Source organism: Solea senegalensis, unplaced genomic scaffold (assembly GCF_019176455.1).
Source record: "Solea senegalensis isolate Sse05_10M unplaced genomic scaffold, IFAPA_SoseM_1 scf7180000012744, whole genome shotgun sequence".
Classification (NCBI taxonomy): Eukaryota; Metazoa; Chordata; class Actinopteri; order Pleuronectiformes; family Soleidae; genus Solea; species Solea senegalensis.
The window spans coordinates 167,012-185,187 of NW_025320685.1; the positions used below are offsets into that span (position 1 = coordinate 167,012).

Consider the following 18,176-nt stretch of genomic DNA (forward strand, 5'->3'; position numbering starts at 1 on the left):
ATTCCACAGTCACACGCAAAGAAAAAAGCTAAAAGATGTCACAGCTCCTTCACAGTCATTGTCACAGTGTTAATGCTGCATTTACTTTTTCCCTCTTGTGGATCAGTGACATGCAATGTTGTGAGACTTGCGGTGAAACGCTTTATTTTCCTATTTGTTCAGTTTTAATGTTTATACTGACACTGTACAGTTTAAAAAAAAACTTAAAAGGTCTTTTTTATTATCACACAATAATCTGTGGCTGCACTTTAACAGCTATTTAAAGGAAGTAATTACTGTAAAACTCCAGACCTGAAAGTCTTGACTTTTACTTCATCGGACAAGTACTATTCACATTCCTCTATCATCTCTTATAATCTTTTCTTACCTGGAGCTGACTTTCTATTTATGACATATCACAGTAGAAAGAACCTTATTCCACAACTTTGATTTCAAAGCAAAATACAACTCCACAACACCAAATGTCTATGATGTGCCAACGTTCTGGCATGACTCGAGAGAAGACTGTCATAAAGTGAGTCAGAGAACCATAATGAAAGTTGTCAATATGTCAAAAAACATGGCGAGTCATCACAGCACACGTTTGGCAGTGTGTCCCTGTGAAAAGACCAATTTACCACCCAAACTGCTGCCACGCATTTGGTGTAAAAATATTATTTACGATATTCTTCTTTGTTCATCTTAGACTGTGATAACCCACAAAAGGACTGGAATAGAATAGAGTGCAGTCACTCCATACACATATTCACACACAAACAGTGGCAGAAGAAAGTAAATAAATAAACATACACAGAATGAATTTGCCATTACTCCATGTCTCTTACTCTTGCTTTCCAATCTCGCTGCCAGTCAAAGTCAATCTTCCTCTCTAAATCTTCTATTCAGAAACAACACTGCTGAGAAAAGCCCAGAGCGAAGGCCATGTCAGATACTTTGACAGCGTTCTCTTCTCTACCCACATCTCTACCCACAATGCCGCTCTTTGTCTAATTTTTCAAAAGGAAGCTTTTGCGGTGCCACAGCTCCGAGGACTGAGAAAAGGCCTCTTCCCTCCGAGACCTTGGGAAGAACAATATTGGGTCCATTTTACTAGATCAATATGCACCATTCAAAGATGCTTCTATTTTTCTCTGACAGATTAAATATGGCGCTTTATCCTCGCTCAAATCCTCCCGGGTTTCCCCTCATCAAGATGTTGAATACCTCCTCTCGATTCACGGAGATAAACAAGTCGAAGGTCACTCTGGTCAGAACGATGGTTTTATATAAATCCTAGAATCACAATACACGCCACGGTCCATCACACTGACGCTACATTATTGAGCATTTAAACCTCCATTATCAGCGATGGAAAAGGCCCCGTCCTCGATCATAAAACTCTTCTCTGTGAGGGTTGTGTGATTTCAAGTTGTATGAGAAGTAATAATGTAGAGTAATTAGGTTTTATCGAATACTTGACACTTGATGTCCTGTGACACAAACCTTCTTTCTTAGGCCACATAATGTCATTTCCATACTTAATAGAGCAGACCTAGGTAAGTGCATGAACAGCGCACACTCTCACACATAGTGTCTATCACTGTTAAACTGTTTAAAGCATGAAAAGTGATTGTAACTGAAAAAATACAGATTTAGGTAAAATATCTATCAGAATATCTAAATATCAGAATATTATCGACTCAAGTATGAGGAGAAGAACATAAAGATATGACATGTATGTGTTACTATTTTTTTTGTTTCCTTTTCTCAAGCTGAAATAAAACATAGAACAATCAAATTTGTATGATTGAATTGGAGCCCTTGCAATGCTGCTGTCAAATTGCAATTTTGATTTGAATACAAACAAATTCTTTGCAGGCTTCGTGTGACTGGGTAGGTACTGAAAGCCAACTTTGAGACATTTGCTGTGTTGTGCAAAGAAGATGTAGATCAGTTAAAAAGATCCACAGCTCTGCAGTATTTCAGCCCAGAGACTGTGTCAGATGGATTCTGTGCTCCAGTCATGGAGGAAGTACTGATTCAGTTCCACTGAAAGCAACTGCTTTACAAGTCACTAGTGAAAGGTATCGTTGAGTAGGTACCTTTTAAACCGTGCTGTGCCATAGTGAGGCGAGCCAAGGCGAGCTGGGACCATAGTGGAAAAGGGCCAAAAGATAGTTTCATAGCATTCTAAATATGCCCGCATTGCCACACACTTCCATGTGAGCCTGCATGTGATATGAGTGTTCAGACCAAAGAAATCCTCACCAGGAGACGTCGCTTGACAGCTCCTGAAACGAGAGACCTTTTTTTCCCCCCTTTTTGTAGCTACAAGGATACACATAACATGGATCATCTGTCAGTGTCTCTGCAGGCGTCCATGAAGAGCCTCGAGGACCACATGGATTGGGAAGTTAATTATTTACTTCCTGGGGAAAAAAAAGGATGTCTTTCAGTGACCTTTTTTCAGGCGCCACAAAATGAACGACACATTTCGTAGAAGTATAGTTGTGTGTGTGCTACATTTACAGTGAGTGCAGGTATAATCCCAGTGGGAATTAGCTTTAAGCAGAAGCAGAAGCAGAGGCAGAGGGGTGTACGTGTATGTGTGTATGTTGTTCTGGGGATTCTCTGCAAATTACCTGAAAACTACTATGTGTTTGTTGTTGTTGTTGTTGTTGTTTTTTCTGTTTTTGCTTGACAGCACATTTACATATTATACTAAATAAAAAGAACTCCAAAAGCCTAAGTGCTCATAACTTTGCTGGACAGGGATCATATTAAACCCATCCATTTTCTACCACTTTATCCATAATGAGGCAACAATGTTCACCACTGCACCATTGTGGGTTTTGTGATTGCCAGAGCAACAGAAACAAGAATTATATTCATATCAATTGCTTTAATAGTTATGAAAACAGATAGATATTCATTCAGCTCTTTGTGACAGCCGTATGTTTCACTGCAGTACAAACACACAAAGGCAGATCAGCCTTCTTGTGCTAAACTGAGTGCATAGTGATTAATGTTAGGGAGCACTTGTCACAAATTGCATAATAAAAGAACACTGCATACATTTGCTTGAATGTGTCCACTTGTTATATAATGCATCTTTCTTGTGGAGGCAGATATGCATCAACTAATATGAACATATCCGCGATATATAACCACAAATGTGATTGCTGCAAAGGAATAATTGGACAAACATCACTTGCTCATAATTTTGTTTTGTTCTTATGAGTCTCATCTAATGTGCTGAAGCACGGCACCGTCTCAGAAGAGGAGAATCAGATTTGCTGAAATGAATGTACTGCAGACCTGCGCACACACACACACACACACGCGCACACACGAGGTGCTGACAAAGGTTTGTTTGGAACCAAGAGAAAAAAAAACCCAAAGTGCTCCTCAGAGAGGATTGAAAGTGGCCGGACGTCTCACTGCTCCTCATCCCGCTTCGCACTCATACTCTAGAAGCTGCGATAATTGAGAAACGATTTGGGGCAATTTTCTCAACAATTACCACTAACCTTATATTTCCCCATTTCCACTTCTTCTGTGCTTTAAAGATCACCTCGCTATATTCTGCACAATGACTCTGTCCCTGATGGTTATCTCTCTATTATAACCCAACTTCAACGCAGCCTCCTGTTCACCGGAGCGTGACAGACAATGCCTTTATGACAACATGTTTTATAAGGCATGGTTTGCAGAGTATTAAAAACATCTGGGCAGTTTACGATGCGACTGTTTACAACTAAAAAGCGTAATCCTCGCTGAAAGGACGCCAACCTCAGATTAGCATATAATCACGGTGTCTATTATTAAAACGATGTGTGCTAAATAAAATCAGGATTGATACTTACGTCTCCTCGACAATAACAGCATCCTTTAAATCCCTCGCAGAGATGGCCTGCACCCAGGGAACGGAGCTGTTAGTACATTAGAGCATAAAATATAGCCAGTGACGAGGCAGATTAACGCGGGTTGCAACTATTAAAAGGCACAATGAATGACGTTATAGCTTTTAAAAATTGAGCCCGTGTTAAGACGGACATTAACACTGTCATTTACTTCTATGAGGCTGTAACTGAAGCTGTGATATATAAAAAAACATAATATAATGATAAAAATGTACGTGGCTCAGCGTCAGGCAAACAGCTGACCAAAATACATGATTTATTTAGATTTATTTGGTGTATGTGTACCATGAAATCAGGTATTATAGTGTTTATATCGTCACACTATTTTGCAACACCTTCCCCTAGGAAACTGCTAGAACAGATAGTAATGATATATTATATATGCAAACTCATGTAAACAGCACAAGCCTACAGTTTACCATGCAATCATGTGACCAGTGTAGAGAAATGATTCTGGCTGTGGTAAATTTGAACACTTTAATTTACTTGACTGCAGTGTTTTGACGTCTGATGAACCTCCAGGGAATGTAGGACTTCAATTCTTGGATTTGTGTATCATTGTCACATCTGTCCATCCATCCATCCATCCATCCAGCCTGTCAGCAACACAATGGTTTAAGCACAGGAGAGTCAATCTGCAAATGGCTTTCCAGACAAACGTTATTTTCTGCTGATTATCAGCAATATTAAGCCAACTATGGCCAAAACAGTGGCCAAAATCAATTCAATCATCAATAAAGCAGGGGAGTAGACTCATAAATAACGTTGGCTTGTAATCTCTATGAGTGAGAAGAAAAAAGGAAGGGATTTATTTGTTTGGCATTTTCTGCCAAGTCTGTTTTCGCCGGAATAAGAGCTGAGCTCCAGCCAAACAGTTTCAGCGGGAGACGGGGAGGTGAGCGCCTGTGGGGAGGGAAACAGCCAAGTAACACACTGGTTTGAATCAGAGTGACATTTCCAGGCCGTTTTAATGAGACGTTGTCAAGGTGGTTAGAAGGTTTCATCAGCTCTCCGAATATCAAGGTCGTCAAGTTTGGCTGTTTAGCTGTTTAGCTGACAGCACGGGAGGAAAATGTGAACGGTGAAGGGCTGCTGTCCAAATGGAGGCTTTGAGTGTAGGTTATAAGAAGAAAAGGAAAAAAAACGGGAGGCAATTAGTAGATTGTGTTATGTTTCCCTTAAGTGAAAGCGAAATCATTATTTTCTTACTTCTATAACCTTTAACCAGATAATGAATTTTAGTCATTGGTCATCGGTTAGAAGAGAATCAAACTGAGAAAACGTGTCCTCTCACTTGATCGCCTATTTTTGCCAAAAAGTGTGACTACTTAATTCTGTGTTTTGACTGGTATTAATTACCAGTTCTTTTTTTTAGTAGAGGAGGACAACGCCAAGGATAATTCAGCTTCCTCGTAAAAAGCCTCCTGAACAATGAACACAGACAAAATCCTAACGTGAAAAACACAATTGACTCATTTAAAAACCAAGACTCTATAGTGATTCATTGTTCAGTGATAATTAGCGAGAGCTTTTTGTGCGATTCGTCTTTTGAATGTGTATCCAACCCCAGATTCTTAGTGATTCCAGTGTCACCATCATAATTGTAGTGTTTGAATAAATGTTGTAATTCACGAGTTTGAAATTGTTCAGTTGTTGACTGTGTAATTAAGTGGTTTGTGTCTCAGCCTGCCACAAGAAAATCTTCCCAGTACAATTAATGAGGGGTTCAATGACGACTTTATTTTATTTTTTGGCTTCTCCCTCTCTAAGGGTTCACCACAGCAGATGACCCGCATATTTGACTTGGCAAAGATTTTTATGCCAGGTGCCCTTCCTGATGGAAACCTCCCATTTATCTGGGCTTGGGGATTGGGTATCTTGCTCAGGGGTGCCCAAGCCCTTGACTTGATCCAGCAAACCTTCGGTCACAAGCCAAGTCTTGCAATAATTAATTAATGTTGTTGAAAAAAAGCTACATCATTAATTACCGAAAAAATGTATTGCAGATAATGGTCCGGTACTTTATTGCACATCTTTTGGATACGGATGCAGACCAAGATGCAGTTGGAGTGTCACTGCTGGCCTACTTGGAAATCGCTTCAAACTGTGCGATGTGCTGCTCGGCTGTATGATAGAAGTTGTTGTTTTTTTTAGGTGATCGATTAATCCATTCAATAATCACTCAGTGGATTTACATCGGTTTTCTTAATGTCATGTAAACACTTCATAAGTACGCTTAAGGCCTTGGTATACTTCCACGCACAAGTGCACTTCACATTACGCGGACCCTGGTATACGCGCACGTCAGGGTCCTGTAGTATCTGACTTCACCATCGGGTGGTGGTAAAAGTCTGGAAGCCGGGAATAGGACGCATTCCTACCAAAAAAGAAGAAAACGATGACACAGCTCCTCCGGACAAGTCTAGTTTGAGCAGGTCACAGCTCAGAGTCGAGCAGGGGGTCGCCAGGTCGAGGCTCAGATGACTATCCTTGGTGACTAATTCTTTAGTCAGGGCCTTTAGTCAGACTGGCGTTGGACTTGGTGTTCTGCACATGCACCAAAATGTCCTACCCCGGTCTTTGACCCAGAAATAAAAGGAGACGACGTATAAACTGCAGAACTGTTGTACTGAAACTAATTCACCATGCACTACTACTGTAGCTGAGAGAGATACACACAGCCAATAAAACCAATCGTCTCCTCCGCATGTATTCTCATACTCTGCATTAAAACACGCATAGTGAGGTCAAACGTCAGAAGCACACAGTGCAGTACAACCCAGTCCTGAAATGTGTGAACAGCTGGGACATTCTCCGTCTTTTTCCTGCCGCCTCAACAACAGCTCTGTGTTAATGGTCGGTTGATTGAAAGTGATGTTGGGGGCAAGTTAAATTATGCATCACTAAATGGTGAAATGTCAATTCACCATTGCACCAGGCTTTAAATTATGTTGGTGTCCCTATCTGCGGTACACAGGCAACATATGTTTTGTATTTTAGCTCCGGACAATAACTCACACGTGTCCTGTGTTTGTCAGGTGATGTGTTGCTACAGTGACGATGTTTAAAGATCAACAAAACCCTGAAGGGTTCTGGCGTCACAATAGCACATGAAGGACTTTGAACCTTGGACTGTTGGATTATTAAGCAAAGGAAAAAAAAAAACATGATTTTACTGCGTTAAAAAACCCCAATGAGAAACAGGAATTCTAGCGGAAGAAGGAAGAGTGCATTAACCGTGCAAAATGTAGATTAGCTATGGAAATGGAAAAGAGAGAGAGCGGAAGAAGAGTGAGGAAGAAAATGAAGGCCTGGCACCATTTCTTTTTCTTCTTTATTCTAAGAGGTTTATCTCTTAATGTCTCACCCAGACCAGCGCCCTTTAAGTAGATAAGAAAATAATGAATGTTATAATTAAATAAGCTTTGTTCCGTCTATCACCTGAATATAAAAAGTTAATGCTATGAATATTCAACGCTGGTTGCACTATCGCACTCTTTTTATACAGTAAATTGAGCTGTTAAGTTGCGACCACGTTCACAAAGACAGACAGATCAGGCTTTTCCTACGGCATCAGATAATATCTATAACATACAGCAGTGTGATCAACGCCCTGTGTTTTCACTCATTTTCAGATTTCACTCTCCAGCGGACGAGGTTTAACACATCGAGGCATTTGTTTATATGAATTAAAAATCACTGGGATAAATTGGGAAGACGATTATCGTAAATCCCAAACAGGTTCGCAAGACTGGCGATTCCGCGCTGAACTCGATTAAAATGATTTTATGATTGAGCTCATTCCGCACAAGTCGAGTGTCCACAGGACTGATCTTAAGCAAACGCGACTGAAATATCTAGAGGAGCTGATGAACTGAAAATGAGCAGTGTTTAAGGTAACAAACACATCAATGTACTGCATCATCGCCATTTCATGATCTACCGGCTCTAAAAACGATCTATTTTAATGATAAAATATCATGTTGTAACACTCCAATCAACTCTACATAAAAAAAATACAGTAAAAGCAACAATAACTACAGTACTACTGTACTATACACCACGACAGAGACAAAGGCCGGATGATAAATACCTATGTACCAGCTTGTCAGTTTGGAAAACATCTGACATTTTATAGACCAGAGGATCATTTCAGAAGTAGATGAATCGACAAGGAAATGATCACTGCAGCCTTAATTGATTTTCAGCCCTGGCACCAATCTTTACTTTTCACTGCCATTGTCCAGCACACTGAGCGCTCTATGAGATCAGCACTGACTTCAGTAAGCTTTTAATTTGAATCAAAGAGGTATGAGAGGTCCAACACTTAAAGGAGACACCTGTTTGTAGCATTTCTAGTGCTCACTAACATACATTAAAGTCTACTTCTGAGGGCCTGTCCACACGGAGACCAGTGTATAGGTGAATCCGCATTGTCGCATTGTTTTTTTTTTAATGGCTTGGCGTTTGGAAGATCTAAAAAACGCTGCCTTTGCGTTTTTCGTGTAGACAGCGAATGCACTACTTTGGGAAAACGATGATGTCATAGTCCCAGCTCGCTCTCTTATGCTGGCATTCACTGTCGCGGTCTTCGTTCATTCAAACTGTTGAAGCGTTACAGCGCCACGTACAGGTACAACAGTCTTTTCAGTTGTTTTGGGGGGTTTCGTGTGGATGGAGGCACTTCCTGAAACAAGGTTAAAAATGACAAATAAAAAGATCTCTTGTGTTTTGTCTCTTATGTTTCTAGTGGATAGAGCATCTCCCTCTCTCTCTCTCTCTCTCTCACACACACACACACACATATTGTCTGCCTGTCTGGACTCTCGTCTTGACCAATGAACTGCCAGGTCCACCTTAATGTGACCTCCACCATGAAGCCCAGACAAATAGGAGCAGAAACACACAGGGCGTAATCCCTCCTGATCCTTTGGTGTTCCCTCAGTACTGGACTCTGCTGGAGCCTGAGTGCTGACATGAATAAGAAGTGCGAGCTGTGTGAAGCCTGACTGGATCCAACACAAATGGAATGGCACAGTGTGGTCCGTGAGGCTGTGCGCTTGTGTGCATCATGCTTTTAATGTAGGTTCTTAGGTTTGCTTGAGAACAGAGCTCTTTATTATAAAGACAAACCATACATGAAATACAGACAACGTCACTCTGGTGACTAAGCGCCCGGATTCCATGAGTGGCTTCACCGTGATGAGTCCTGACGTTTAGTTGAAAGGCACATTCGAAAGCATGTTATTTACGGTGAATTTTTTTAAAGATAAACCCGAGGTAAAACACAGCAGCTCTGCAGCTGGAAACAATCCCGGTGTGGACAACGGCGCAAGAGACGCAGCAGATCAGCGATGCCGACGTCATGCACTGCACATGCATCCAGAGTGGGCGGGGCCTGAGTGTATGTGTAGCCTTGAAGGGGGGAGGAGGTGGCGGTTCATATCTCAGTGGATTAGTGGAGTGAGGCGACCGGCGGGAGCTTAGTGTAGTGGTGTGTGTGTGTGTGTGTGTGGAAACCAGATGTCAATATGTTGCATTTTATCCTACTTTCCTTTTTGTCGTCTTGATTTCCTGCTAAAATGCCACAAAAATATGGATTAAGACTTCTTATACTCAAAAGCAGAACACTGAACACTGGAGATACATCCTGAGGAGTATATATTTTTTAAGCTACTTAGAATAAACCGGGGGAGAACGGGGTGTGGAGCACGCTCAGGATCAAATTAGCCAGAGGCTACCAGAGACTTGAGAAGTGTACTTGACTATGATTACGAGAAGCGCTACCATACTTTTATTTTTATGTACTATAATCATTTTACAGAACATTTCAAGAGGAAATACTCAACTTTAGACTCCATCACATCTCTATGACAACTGCAGTGACTTGTTACATTTACTGCACTTGGAGAAATTAGTGAATAAGTCTCCACTAAGCAGTGTTTCCCACACTATATCGTGGCTCAGCTAACTGCGTGTAAATCCAAATTGTGAATATAGACACTCACTTGTCCAGATTGTAATCTGCCTCTTACCTAGCTTCAGATAGGAATGGCTCCATCATTCCCCCCAGCTCATCAATGGATAAGAAGTATAGATAATAAAGGGAGGGATGGGTGGAAGGATGTGTAGATGGATGCATGGATTTAAGATGGTTAGTTGGATGAAAAAGAAGAATGTGAGGATGGATGGAAGAATGGAGTCATTTTTACACACCGTTCGGGCCACAGTTGCAATGTGCCACTGTTACTTAATATAAAGTACCATAAGATTATGGAACCATTGCGGTTGCTATAGAAAACTACCCGGGTAAAGATTCAGGTGCACTGTTACTCCAACACACCATCCATTAAATCAATTTTTTTTTTTAACACTAACTTCCCCCCGAAATGATTTAATCAAATTGTTCTTATTGTATTCGATCCTCAAGGTCCAAAGAGAAAGTTATCCTGTATTTCACAAAAATAGAGACATGTTTGTGATGCAGACCACACAATAAGACGGGGTAATGGCTAACTAGTTGTATGGAATATTTCCTTCCTCATGCTGATGTTTCATAGAGGGTCTGCTCCAAAAGTTATGGGAAAGGCAGTAAAGCTGACAGCCATCTGTTACCAAAAGCAGAAATACTGATTTCTATGAATTTAAGGAGTGTTGGAAACTTTTAACTAAAGTAAGAAATGTTACATATTCATTCTTATTAGACTAAATATGCAAAACATGTCTATATTTCATCTAAAATCAAGAGCAGATGGTTTAGTTTATCACTTGTCAGTCACACGTCTCTCTAACCCTCACCTGCTCTCTTCCTGCTTCTCTCTTTCTGGGCTTTTCTCCAGTTCTGCACGATGAGCTGATGGCCAACAACAAACATTGGCTGCGGTCCTCGACAGAGAGGACACAGAGCAGCAGGACAGAACAGCGAGGTTGCTATATCGCTTTCCGCATGATCCCTCTGCAACGCCTACTCACTGTACCTCACCAGCAGCTGTGCCACCTTTCAGAGCAGGAGCAGCACGGACACTTAAAAACAACAACAACCCGTTAACAAGAGCAGCAGCATGACACAGCCAACAGATGAGATGACGCTCACATAATTATGAGGTAGAAGATTTTGACCATTTTACAATAATCAACATTACTCATCGATGCAAGTTTACACAATTATATGCGAAGAAACTTGAGAGGATTGACCTGTCATGCATTTATCAATTACTTTTTTCATTTAAATACACTGTGGTGCAGAAACTAAATGCAGAGTTGTGTTAAAGGTTATGCAATAAATATTTATTTAAGTTAATCAACTGAACTGTGTCATGTTGTACTTCTGCTGAACTGATTTCCAAAAACTGGTTTTGGTACAACCTCAAGTTCACACGATTTTAGCCAGGTTTAAGAGTAAATGAAGTTTCTTAGAAGGTGATTGGACCCGTCTGTTTCTTTTTTATAACATAAATATTTAATAATTCCAACGGTTTCTGAAAGCTGAGAAGTTGCCCGTTAAAGCCAACATGTGCTTATTACGATAATTTCACTCACGCTGTTTCAGGAAGCCAGATAATCGGCGTCTTTGTCGCCAGAGAGGAGAGCGTTGTAAGAACACCTGTACATAGTTTCCATTTTTTTTCCCAAATTTTAAATTCTCAATTTTAAATTGTTGCTACACTATAGACATGAAAAAAATTGTAAATTACTATCAGATATTTAAAGTTATTCTGGAAAAATGGGCACATTTTCTGACCCTTTTATGTTTAAAATAGACAAAAGGGCTTAGGTTTGAAAGGGTTAAAATAATATTATATATGATGCAGGTTGGGGTGAACTTTCCAGATCTCAGAATGGATGATCCAACATTTGTTATTCACAATACATATGAACATGTATATCACACATCACTCTTCACAATATAGGGCTACTGCTAGATGCAGGAACACAGAAATGAGTGTTCGTGTGTGTGTGTGTGAAGTGCAAGTGTAACTAGGACAGTTTGTTTTAATCCCTATGGGCCACCTCTTTCCTCAAAGGGCCTTTTGTTTTCTTTTTTTTCCCCCCTGAGGACATGACGACCATTATCTGTTAGCAAGGAGACTGAAGAGGGAAAATTATCTCTGCTCCGCCCCCCCTCACCTCTACTTTCAATTCATTTAACACTTGAGTGAGCACGATAGCAAAGTGCTCTAGCAAAGTGCTCTACACCGTCCTCTCAGAAAGCAGCTCCAGGTGTAAAGGTTTAATCGCGCCGCCACGTCAGACGCATCGGATCCACGTCAAGATGTCTCTTCAGTCGGTCTGATCCAGTTTCTCCTGCTTGCTTGTCTACTTGTCGAGTGTCCACATTGCCTGAGTAACCTCAGGGGTTTGAGTTGGAAATAAATGAAAGGGAAACTAAATCTTAAAAATCCAAAGATCACAGAATGAGCCCCAACAGATAATGTCTCGCCTCACAGGCTTACAGACGACAACTTGCAGTGATGGGACTAAGTCACATGACCCATACAACTGAATCTTTTTAGCTGTCCACTTGCCAAAATATCAAGCTACATACAATCTGGATATGCATAAAAATCCAGTCTAAACAAGAGCCAAGTCGAATCTTTAAGTCCTCAAATTTGCGACTTAAGTCAAACTTGGTCTGTTGCTTTGTTGTGCTAGTGCTGCATGCATCAGAAGATGAGCAATGTTTATATCTGAGCCAAGTTTGTGTTTAGCTCAAAACTACACGGCCCGAACAGAGCTAAACAAACATCACATCGTCCTCATCACTTTAGCAACATATAGCAACACTTGCTGCTAGCTCAAGTGTCCCCAACAGTCAGGCGTTTCATGCAATTGTGTTATAAACGGCTTATAAAATTAAAGACTAAAGATCAAATTATATATTGAAAGGTTCACTGAAGAACTCTTAAAAATGATTCTTCACTGAATGAGTCGCATCCACGTTGAATTTTAAACCTGAAAATCAGTAAAACATTTCTTTGGGAACCAATGACTGTCCTCCAAACTTGGAGTTCATTTTAAAATCATGCCCTTGAAATGAGCAACTACAAAAAAGTCAAAATGACCTTCCTTTATCTGATTAAAAGAAAAATAGAATTAATAATTTATTATCCATTTGAATCTTTAAAATGAAAAGTGCTTTACCCTTGAACAGTTAGTGATAAGGTCTGATATAAGTCTATTCCAAGCCTATTCCATCAGTGCTAGTTAAATACTAATCCTTTCATGAATTTAAAGCCAAATTCCAAAAAAATTATCTAAGTATTTCAATAACAATTTTCAATTGGTTTTCCTGAAGGAGAGGATGAGAGATGGTGTGAAGTGCTGGTGAAAGATGCAGCTCTGTACCAATACTACTCTCAACATAATGTGACACGTGACTTCTTTTGTTAGTAAATATATAACACACGGTTGAGATGCTGGAGTTCAATCAGCTGTACGCCAACAATCTGCACTGCAACGCTGTCTAAAAGCACTAAATCTCTGCTTTTTGTCTATCAAATCAATTAAAGTTGTATTTTTCTCATATACTTATAGGCCATTTGTGATACCCTGTCCCTGACTCATGTTGTTGCCATGGTTACTGCTTGTTTCTCCCAATTAACAGGCCCATTATACTCTCAGATGTACCATACAAATGAATATGGAAGCACAAATTGGAGTGACTGCACCTGATCAAAAACATTTAAACATTTAAACATCTTTCGTGGAACCCACTAAGCGCTTGAGGAGCCACATTAAATATGACTATTCAGCGTTTTTGCAGAAGTACAGTGAATTCTCAATCACAATTTTTAACATGAATTAAACAAAACTTTTATAAGATCTATCCTACGATACTCTCGATATAGCAGCTTTATACTTCAGGCAAGAAAGATTTAGTTATGCCGAAAGAGAGAAGTGGAAGGGAGACAGTAAGTGTAAGACACTGGCACATCACAATATCAAGTGCAGAGCTCAGCAGGGCGGGTGAAACCAAAGGTCTGGTCCACGGGGGTGTTATTACGGTGTTATGGGAAAAAGGGGCAGAAAGGGGAGCTCATTACTCATAATGTGGAAAATGACTTTGCACCCTGCACCCTGCACACTTGGTCATTTATACTGTAGGCGTTTACAACTGTTTTATTTAAAACGGTGAACACGACAAAGACAGAGACAGTCAGTGACGAGTTGGAAGAATTGAAATACATACAAATCAGCTTGTCCTCAGTTTCACCACACCATCAATCACAACCTCAAAGTAGTGTTCCAATGAATCCAATTCAAGGCTTATAACAAATCAAATGGCGATGTTCACACCTACCTTCAGTCATAATATGATACTGGAAGAACATCTTCCTACAGCTTGTTTCTTGGCTGATAATACTGGTTATATGCAATTATAGAAAGGGAAATGTATCACATCCCACACTGGAGATTGAGATGTCTGGTAAATGTGTGAATTGAAGGCAACAACCCAGTTTTGCAGAAACAAAGTCAATCTATTGATTAGTCAAACAACAGTGGCAACAAAATTGGTAATCAATCAATCAAAAACCTGATTAGTCAGGAAAAAATAATGAATCATTTACAGAATAGTAGTCTGAATCCAAAGATGTTTAATAATATTTTCCTTGCTGGCAGTTTGAAGAGCTCCTCCGTCACCTCAACGCAACGCAACACCTCGTGCGAGTCAGCTTTGGGTGTTGAATTTGTCGAGTGAGAACGCACCTCCACTTCTCCACTTATGTGTCTCATTCATGCTCACATCTTGACTCACAGATCTGTTCTTCACATTTGTAATTTTTTTTCTTTCATTCTTTCTTTCACACCAACAGGTTCTCACGCGAGAGCGTCACATACAGACGCACAAGCAAGAACACACATGGTGTTCTCCTGCGTCTGAAAGAGACACACCAGGCTTTCACACCAGGCTTTCACACCAGGCTTTCACACCAGGCTTTCAATCGACTCCCATGTAAACCCACTGGCGGCACATTTAGATGCTCAGAGAAGAGGTCAAATAAAAGTCAGAGATTGTGGTTAGGGTTGGGGCCAGGATAGGACGGAGGTTCGGGTTAGGATAAACATCCAGGTGAGGCTTAGTGGACATACACTCTGATCTGAGCAGCTGTGGATTGACTTTAGAAACGTGGGAGACCATGTTCACCATTTTTATTCCATATGAATCTGTAGGCTGGTTGACTCTTAACCAGAGGAGGAAAACGCATATACTGCTTTTTACCATCACATTTCTATCCTCTCTTTTCCTAAATGATCCTAGAATGAAGTCAGAATTTGGTAAAACTGATTTCTCTTTCTATGCACCATCATTTCACTACAAACACTGACGTCTTTAAACACCTTCAAAGGTGTTTTATGGACCGTCATGAAAGAAAAATGTCATTTCACATAACCTTTTTAAGGGGGTTTGGATTGAGGATCTTGTTGGTATGGCCTGTTTACTTCTGCACTTTTATTATGTCTCAGTTTTTTTTCTCTCCTTTAACTACTTCCTAATCGCTTTAACATTCTGTTGCAAAGTTTTATATATGGAATAGTTTGTCTCTGTAACTATTTGTATTACTATCTTGACCAGAACTCTCTGAAAGAAAAGATCTTGCATCTATTCCTAAATAATCCAATTTTAATCCTGAGAAAGCACAAACTAGGACGCAGGACCACACACTTGGCGTTTAATCGAACAATTTCGAGGAGGCGATTCCAGAGATTTGGGATCTCACAGAAACTCGCGTGATTTAACGTGACTTCAGAATATAATCTGTCATGGCTGAGAAGACGGAATCAACTTGCCATGTACAGGACACGGTTCTAAACAAAATCAGCAACATCCGCTCTCATTGGTTATTGTGGGGTTCTGCTCACGCCCCCAATCTCTGTTCTGTCATAAACATCATCAAGTTTAATACTTACAACACAATCAGGAAGACTCTGATGCGTCCAATGACGTTACAATCACGTCTGTTAATCCCTCACACTACAGGATAATTTGGCCAGATAATCCGTTCAAATCAGCCTAAAATCGGAGGCCCCTACGATTGTCTGGCCAATTCTCATCTAATGTGTGACAGGCTTTAGGCAGCACTGAGGGACAGTGACAGAGCGGCAGTTCACACAAAACCCAAGACATTTAAGATATACAGTATACACATATCAGTCATTTAACAACTCTTAAATGAACAAACGCATCAAACAAAAGCAGCTGATGTACAGTACCTGGTTGATGATGTAGATGCCGTAGTCGATCCTCTGCCGTCTGAGGATAGGGTGGAGGTAGTGGAGCCAGTACTTCAGGTGGTTTTCCCTGTGACGGAACGGGATAATGATGGCCACCTAAACAACAGGAACAGTTGGGTTGGTAAAATGGTTTTACACGTTCTGCTGGAACAATTAGCATGAAACACACTGAGCACACGCAATAATTAGGTGAAAAGTGATTTGAAAACATTATATTTGATGTTTTAGTGTATTTTTGAATTACTCAGGAAATAAAAGGCAGGTGAATGACTTATTCAAACACTTGTAGCAGCACGTCTACAACAGACCAATGAGACATGAGTATAATCTGTTTAAGTGCTGTATATATTTAGTTATTTAAAAAAAAATAAATAAAAAAATTGTGAGTCATTCTCCGCCGTCCATGCAGTTCAAGGTTGAACTGTAATTGCAAATTCATGGTAATTTTGCGCTCTGATGAAGAGTGGCAGCAAATTGACCTTGGCTAGTGTACACAGTCACCCTGACACATGTGTTGAAGCTTGTGTTCAGTCTGCCTGCCTTCGTGAACACTGATTCATTTACTGTAATGTATATGGAATATTAATATATACTTTATTTAATTTGTGAATGAACTCTTTGAATTCTTTGGTGTAGGTACCAATTCATAGCCAAAGTGTGAGGTGTCTGGGTTATATTCTGAAATGAATGATTTGCAAATGACTTGATATGAAATGCTAACACACGCGTATGACAATGTTTTAATTATGACGCAAACACATCCATTCATTTTCTTTTGCATCTGTTTCTCATAATAGATGACATATTTGAGATTCTAAAGAATTGAAAGACATGACATACTTGCTATAATCAAATAAGTTAATAATAGATTAGAGAATTTCTCTGTATGAAGAGGTCACCACACACACACACACACACAAACAAAAGTGAAAAGTGAATCTCATTTCTTCTCTTATCTCTGTGTCCGTCAGCCACAGAGATCTCAGATACTGGCACAGGATTAATAACAGACATAAGTATTCATACCATATGGTCTAATATGACTCTTTGGAGAGCCCGTGCATCTAATACTGTGGAAGAGCTGAGCCCAGGCACAGAGTGGAAAATGTATTGATAAAACCTTGAAAAGTCAAAACGTATTAATGTCTTAAATAATTTAGCTCTGGGGCCTTTTATTTCCTCATTTGGTGGCCATTTTCTTGCACATTAGGGTCACAAGCTGCCACACAATTTATATAGCTGATAAAACGTGAGGCGTTTAGATGACTTGAACCTTAAAAAGTGATCCAAGATCAAAATGTACCCGCCAAATAAATAGGCCCATCGCACCATCTGATATAATTATGGTGTGGTCCAGTAGAGGGCGCAGTTTGAGTGCGTCAAAATAATAAGACAGTAACGTGACGTCAGTATCGGGGTAATATAAGACTAATATAATCAATTAATTTATCGTTGCAGTCCTACTTGCTATGTGTGTGTGCCCTGTACATTCTCTACAGATACTTGTGGGTGTGTGCGTGAGTTAGTGGCATTTTCAAACCTTCCATCTAGGCCGACAGTCTGGGGGGGTGTAGCGGCCTCCGTCTGTCACGTTGGGGTTTTCTTTCTGCACGCGCTCCATTGTCATCTGGGAGCTGAACTCAATCAACAAACGCCCCACTGAGGAAAGAAGGAAAGAGGCAACACTTAGCAGCGCGAACAGAGAGAAGGAGTTGAAGTAAAAACAAAGGATGGGGAGTGAAGGACAGAGCGAGAGAGAGAGAGACAGAGAGAGAGTGTCTGTAGCTTCAAAGCAATCCTGTACATGTGTTACAGCAATGTGTGCAGAAATAATGGTTTCTCGGGAAGTGCTTTGCATAATGCAACGTTTAATAAGATGCACAGGCTCGGGAAAACATATATTTCAAAATAATAAACAAACACTTTGAAGTAAGTCAGCATAAACACAACATACAAGGTAGTTACACAGCTCAGTGATGAAGCCACACCATATGTTATATCACCGCAAACCTATCTCACTCCTTTCAGCACTGACAGATT

General features: G+C 40.3%; 1 protein-coding gene across 1 annotated transcript in view; it reads right to left on the reverse strand.

Moving 5' to 3' along the window:
* The window catches only part of b4galt2 (UDP-Gal:betaGlcNAc beta 1,4- galactosyltransferase, polypeptide 2), a 160,134-nt gene that overhangs the window by 67,074 nt on the left and 74,884 nt on the right, over positions 1 to 18,176 (reverse strand). The window contains exons 3-4 of the mRNA XM_044015042.1: positions 17,677 to 17,795; positions 16,116 to 16,232 (exon numbers count right to left, since the gene is read on the reverse strand). Of these exons, the coding sequence (XP_043870977.1) occupies positions 16,116 to 16,232; positions 17,677 to 17,795 (236 nt within the window). The remainder of the gene's footprint in view (positions 1 to 16,115; positions 16,233 to 17,676; positions 17,796 to 18,176) is intronic.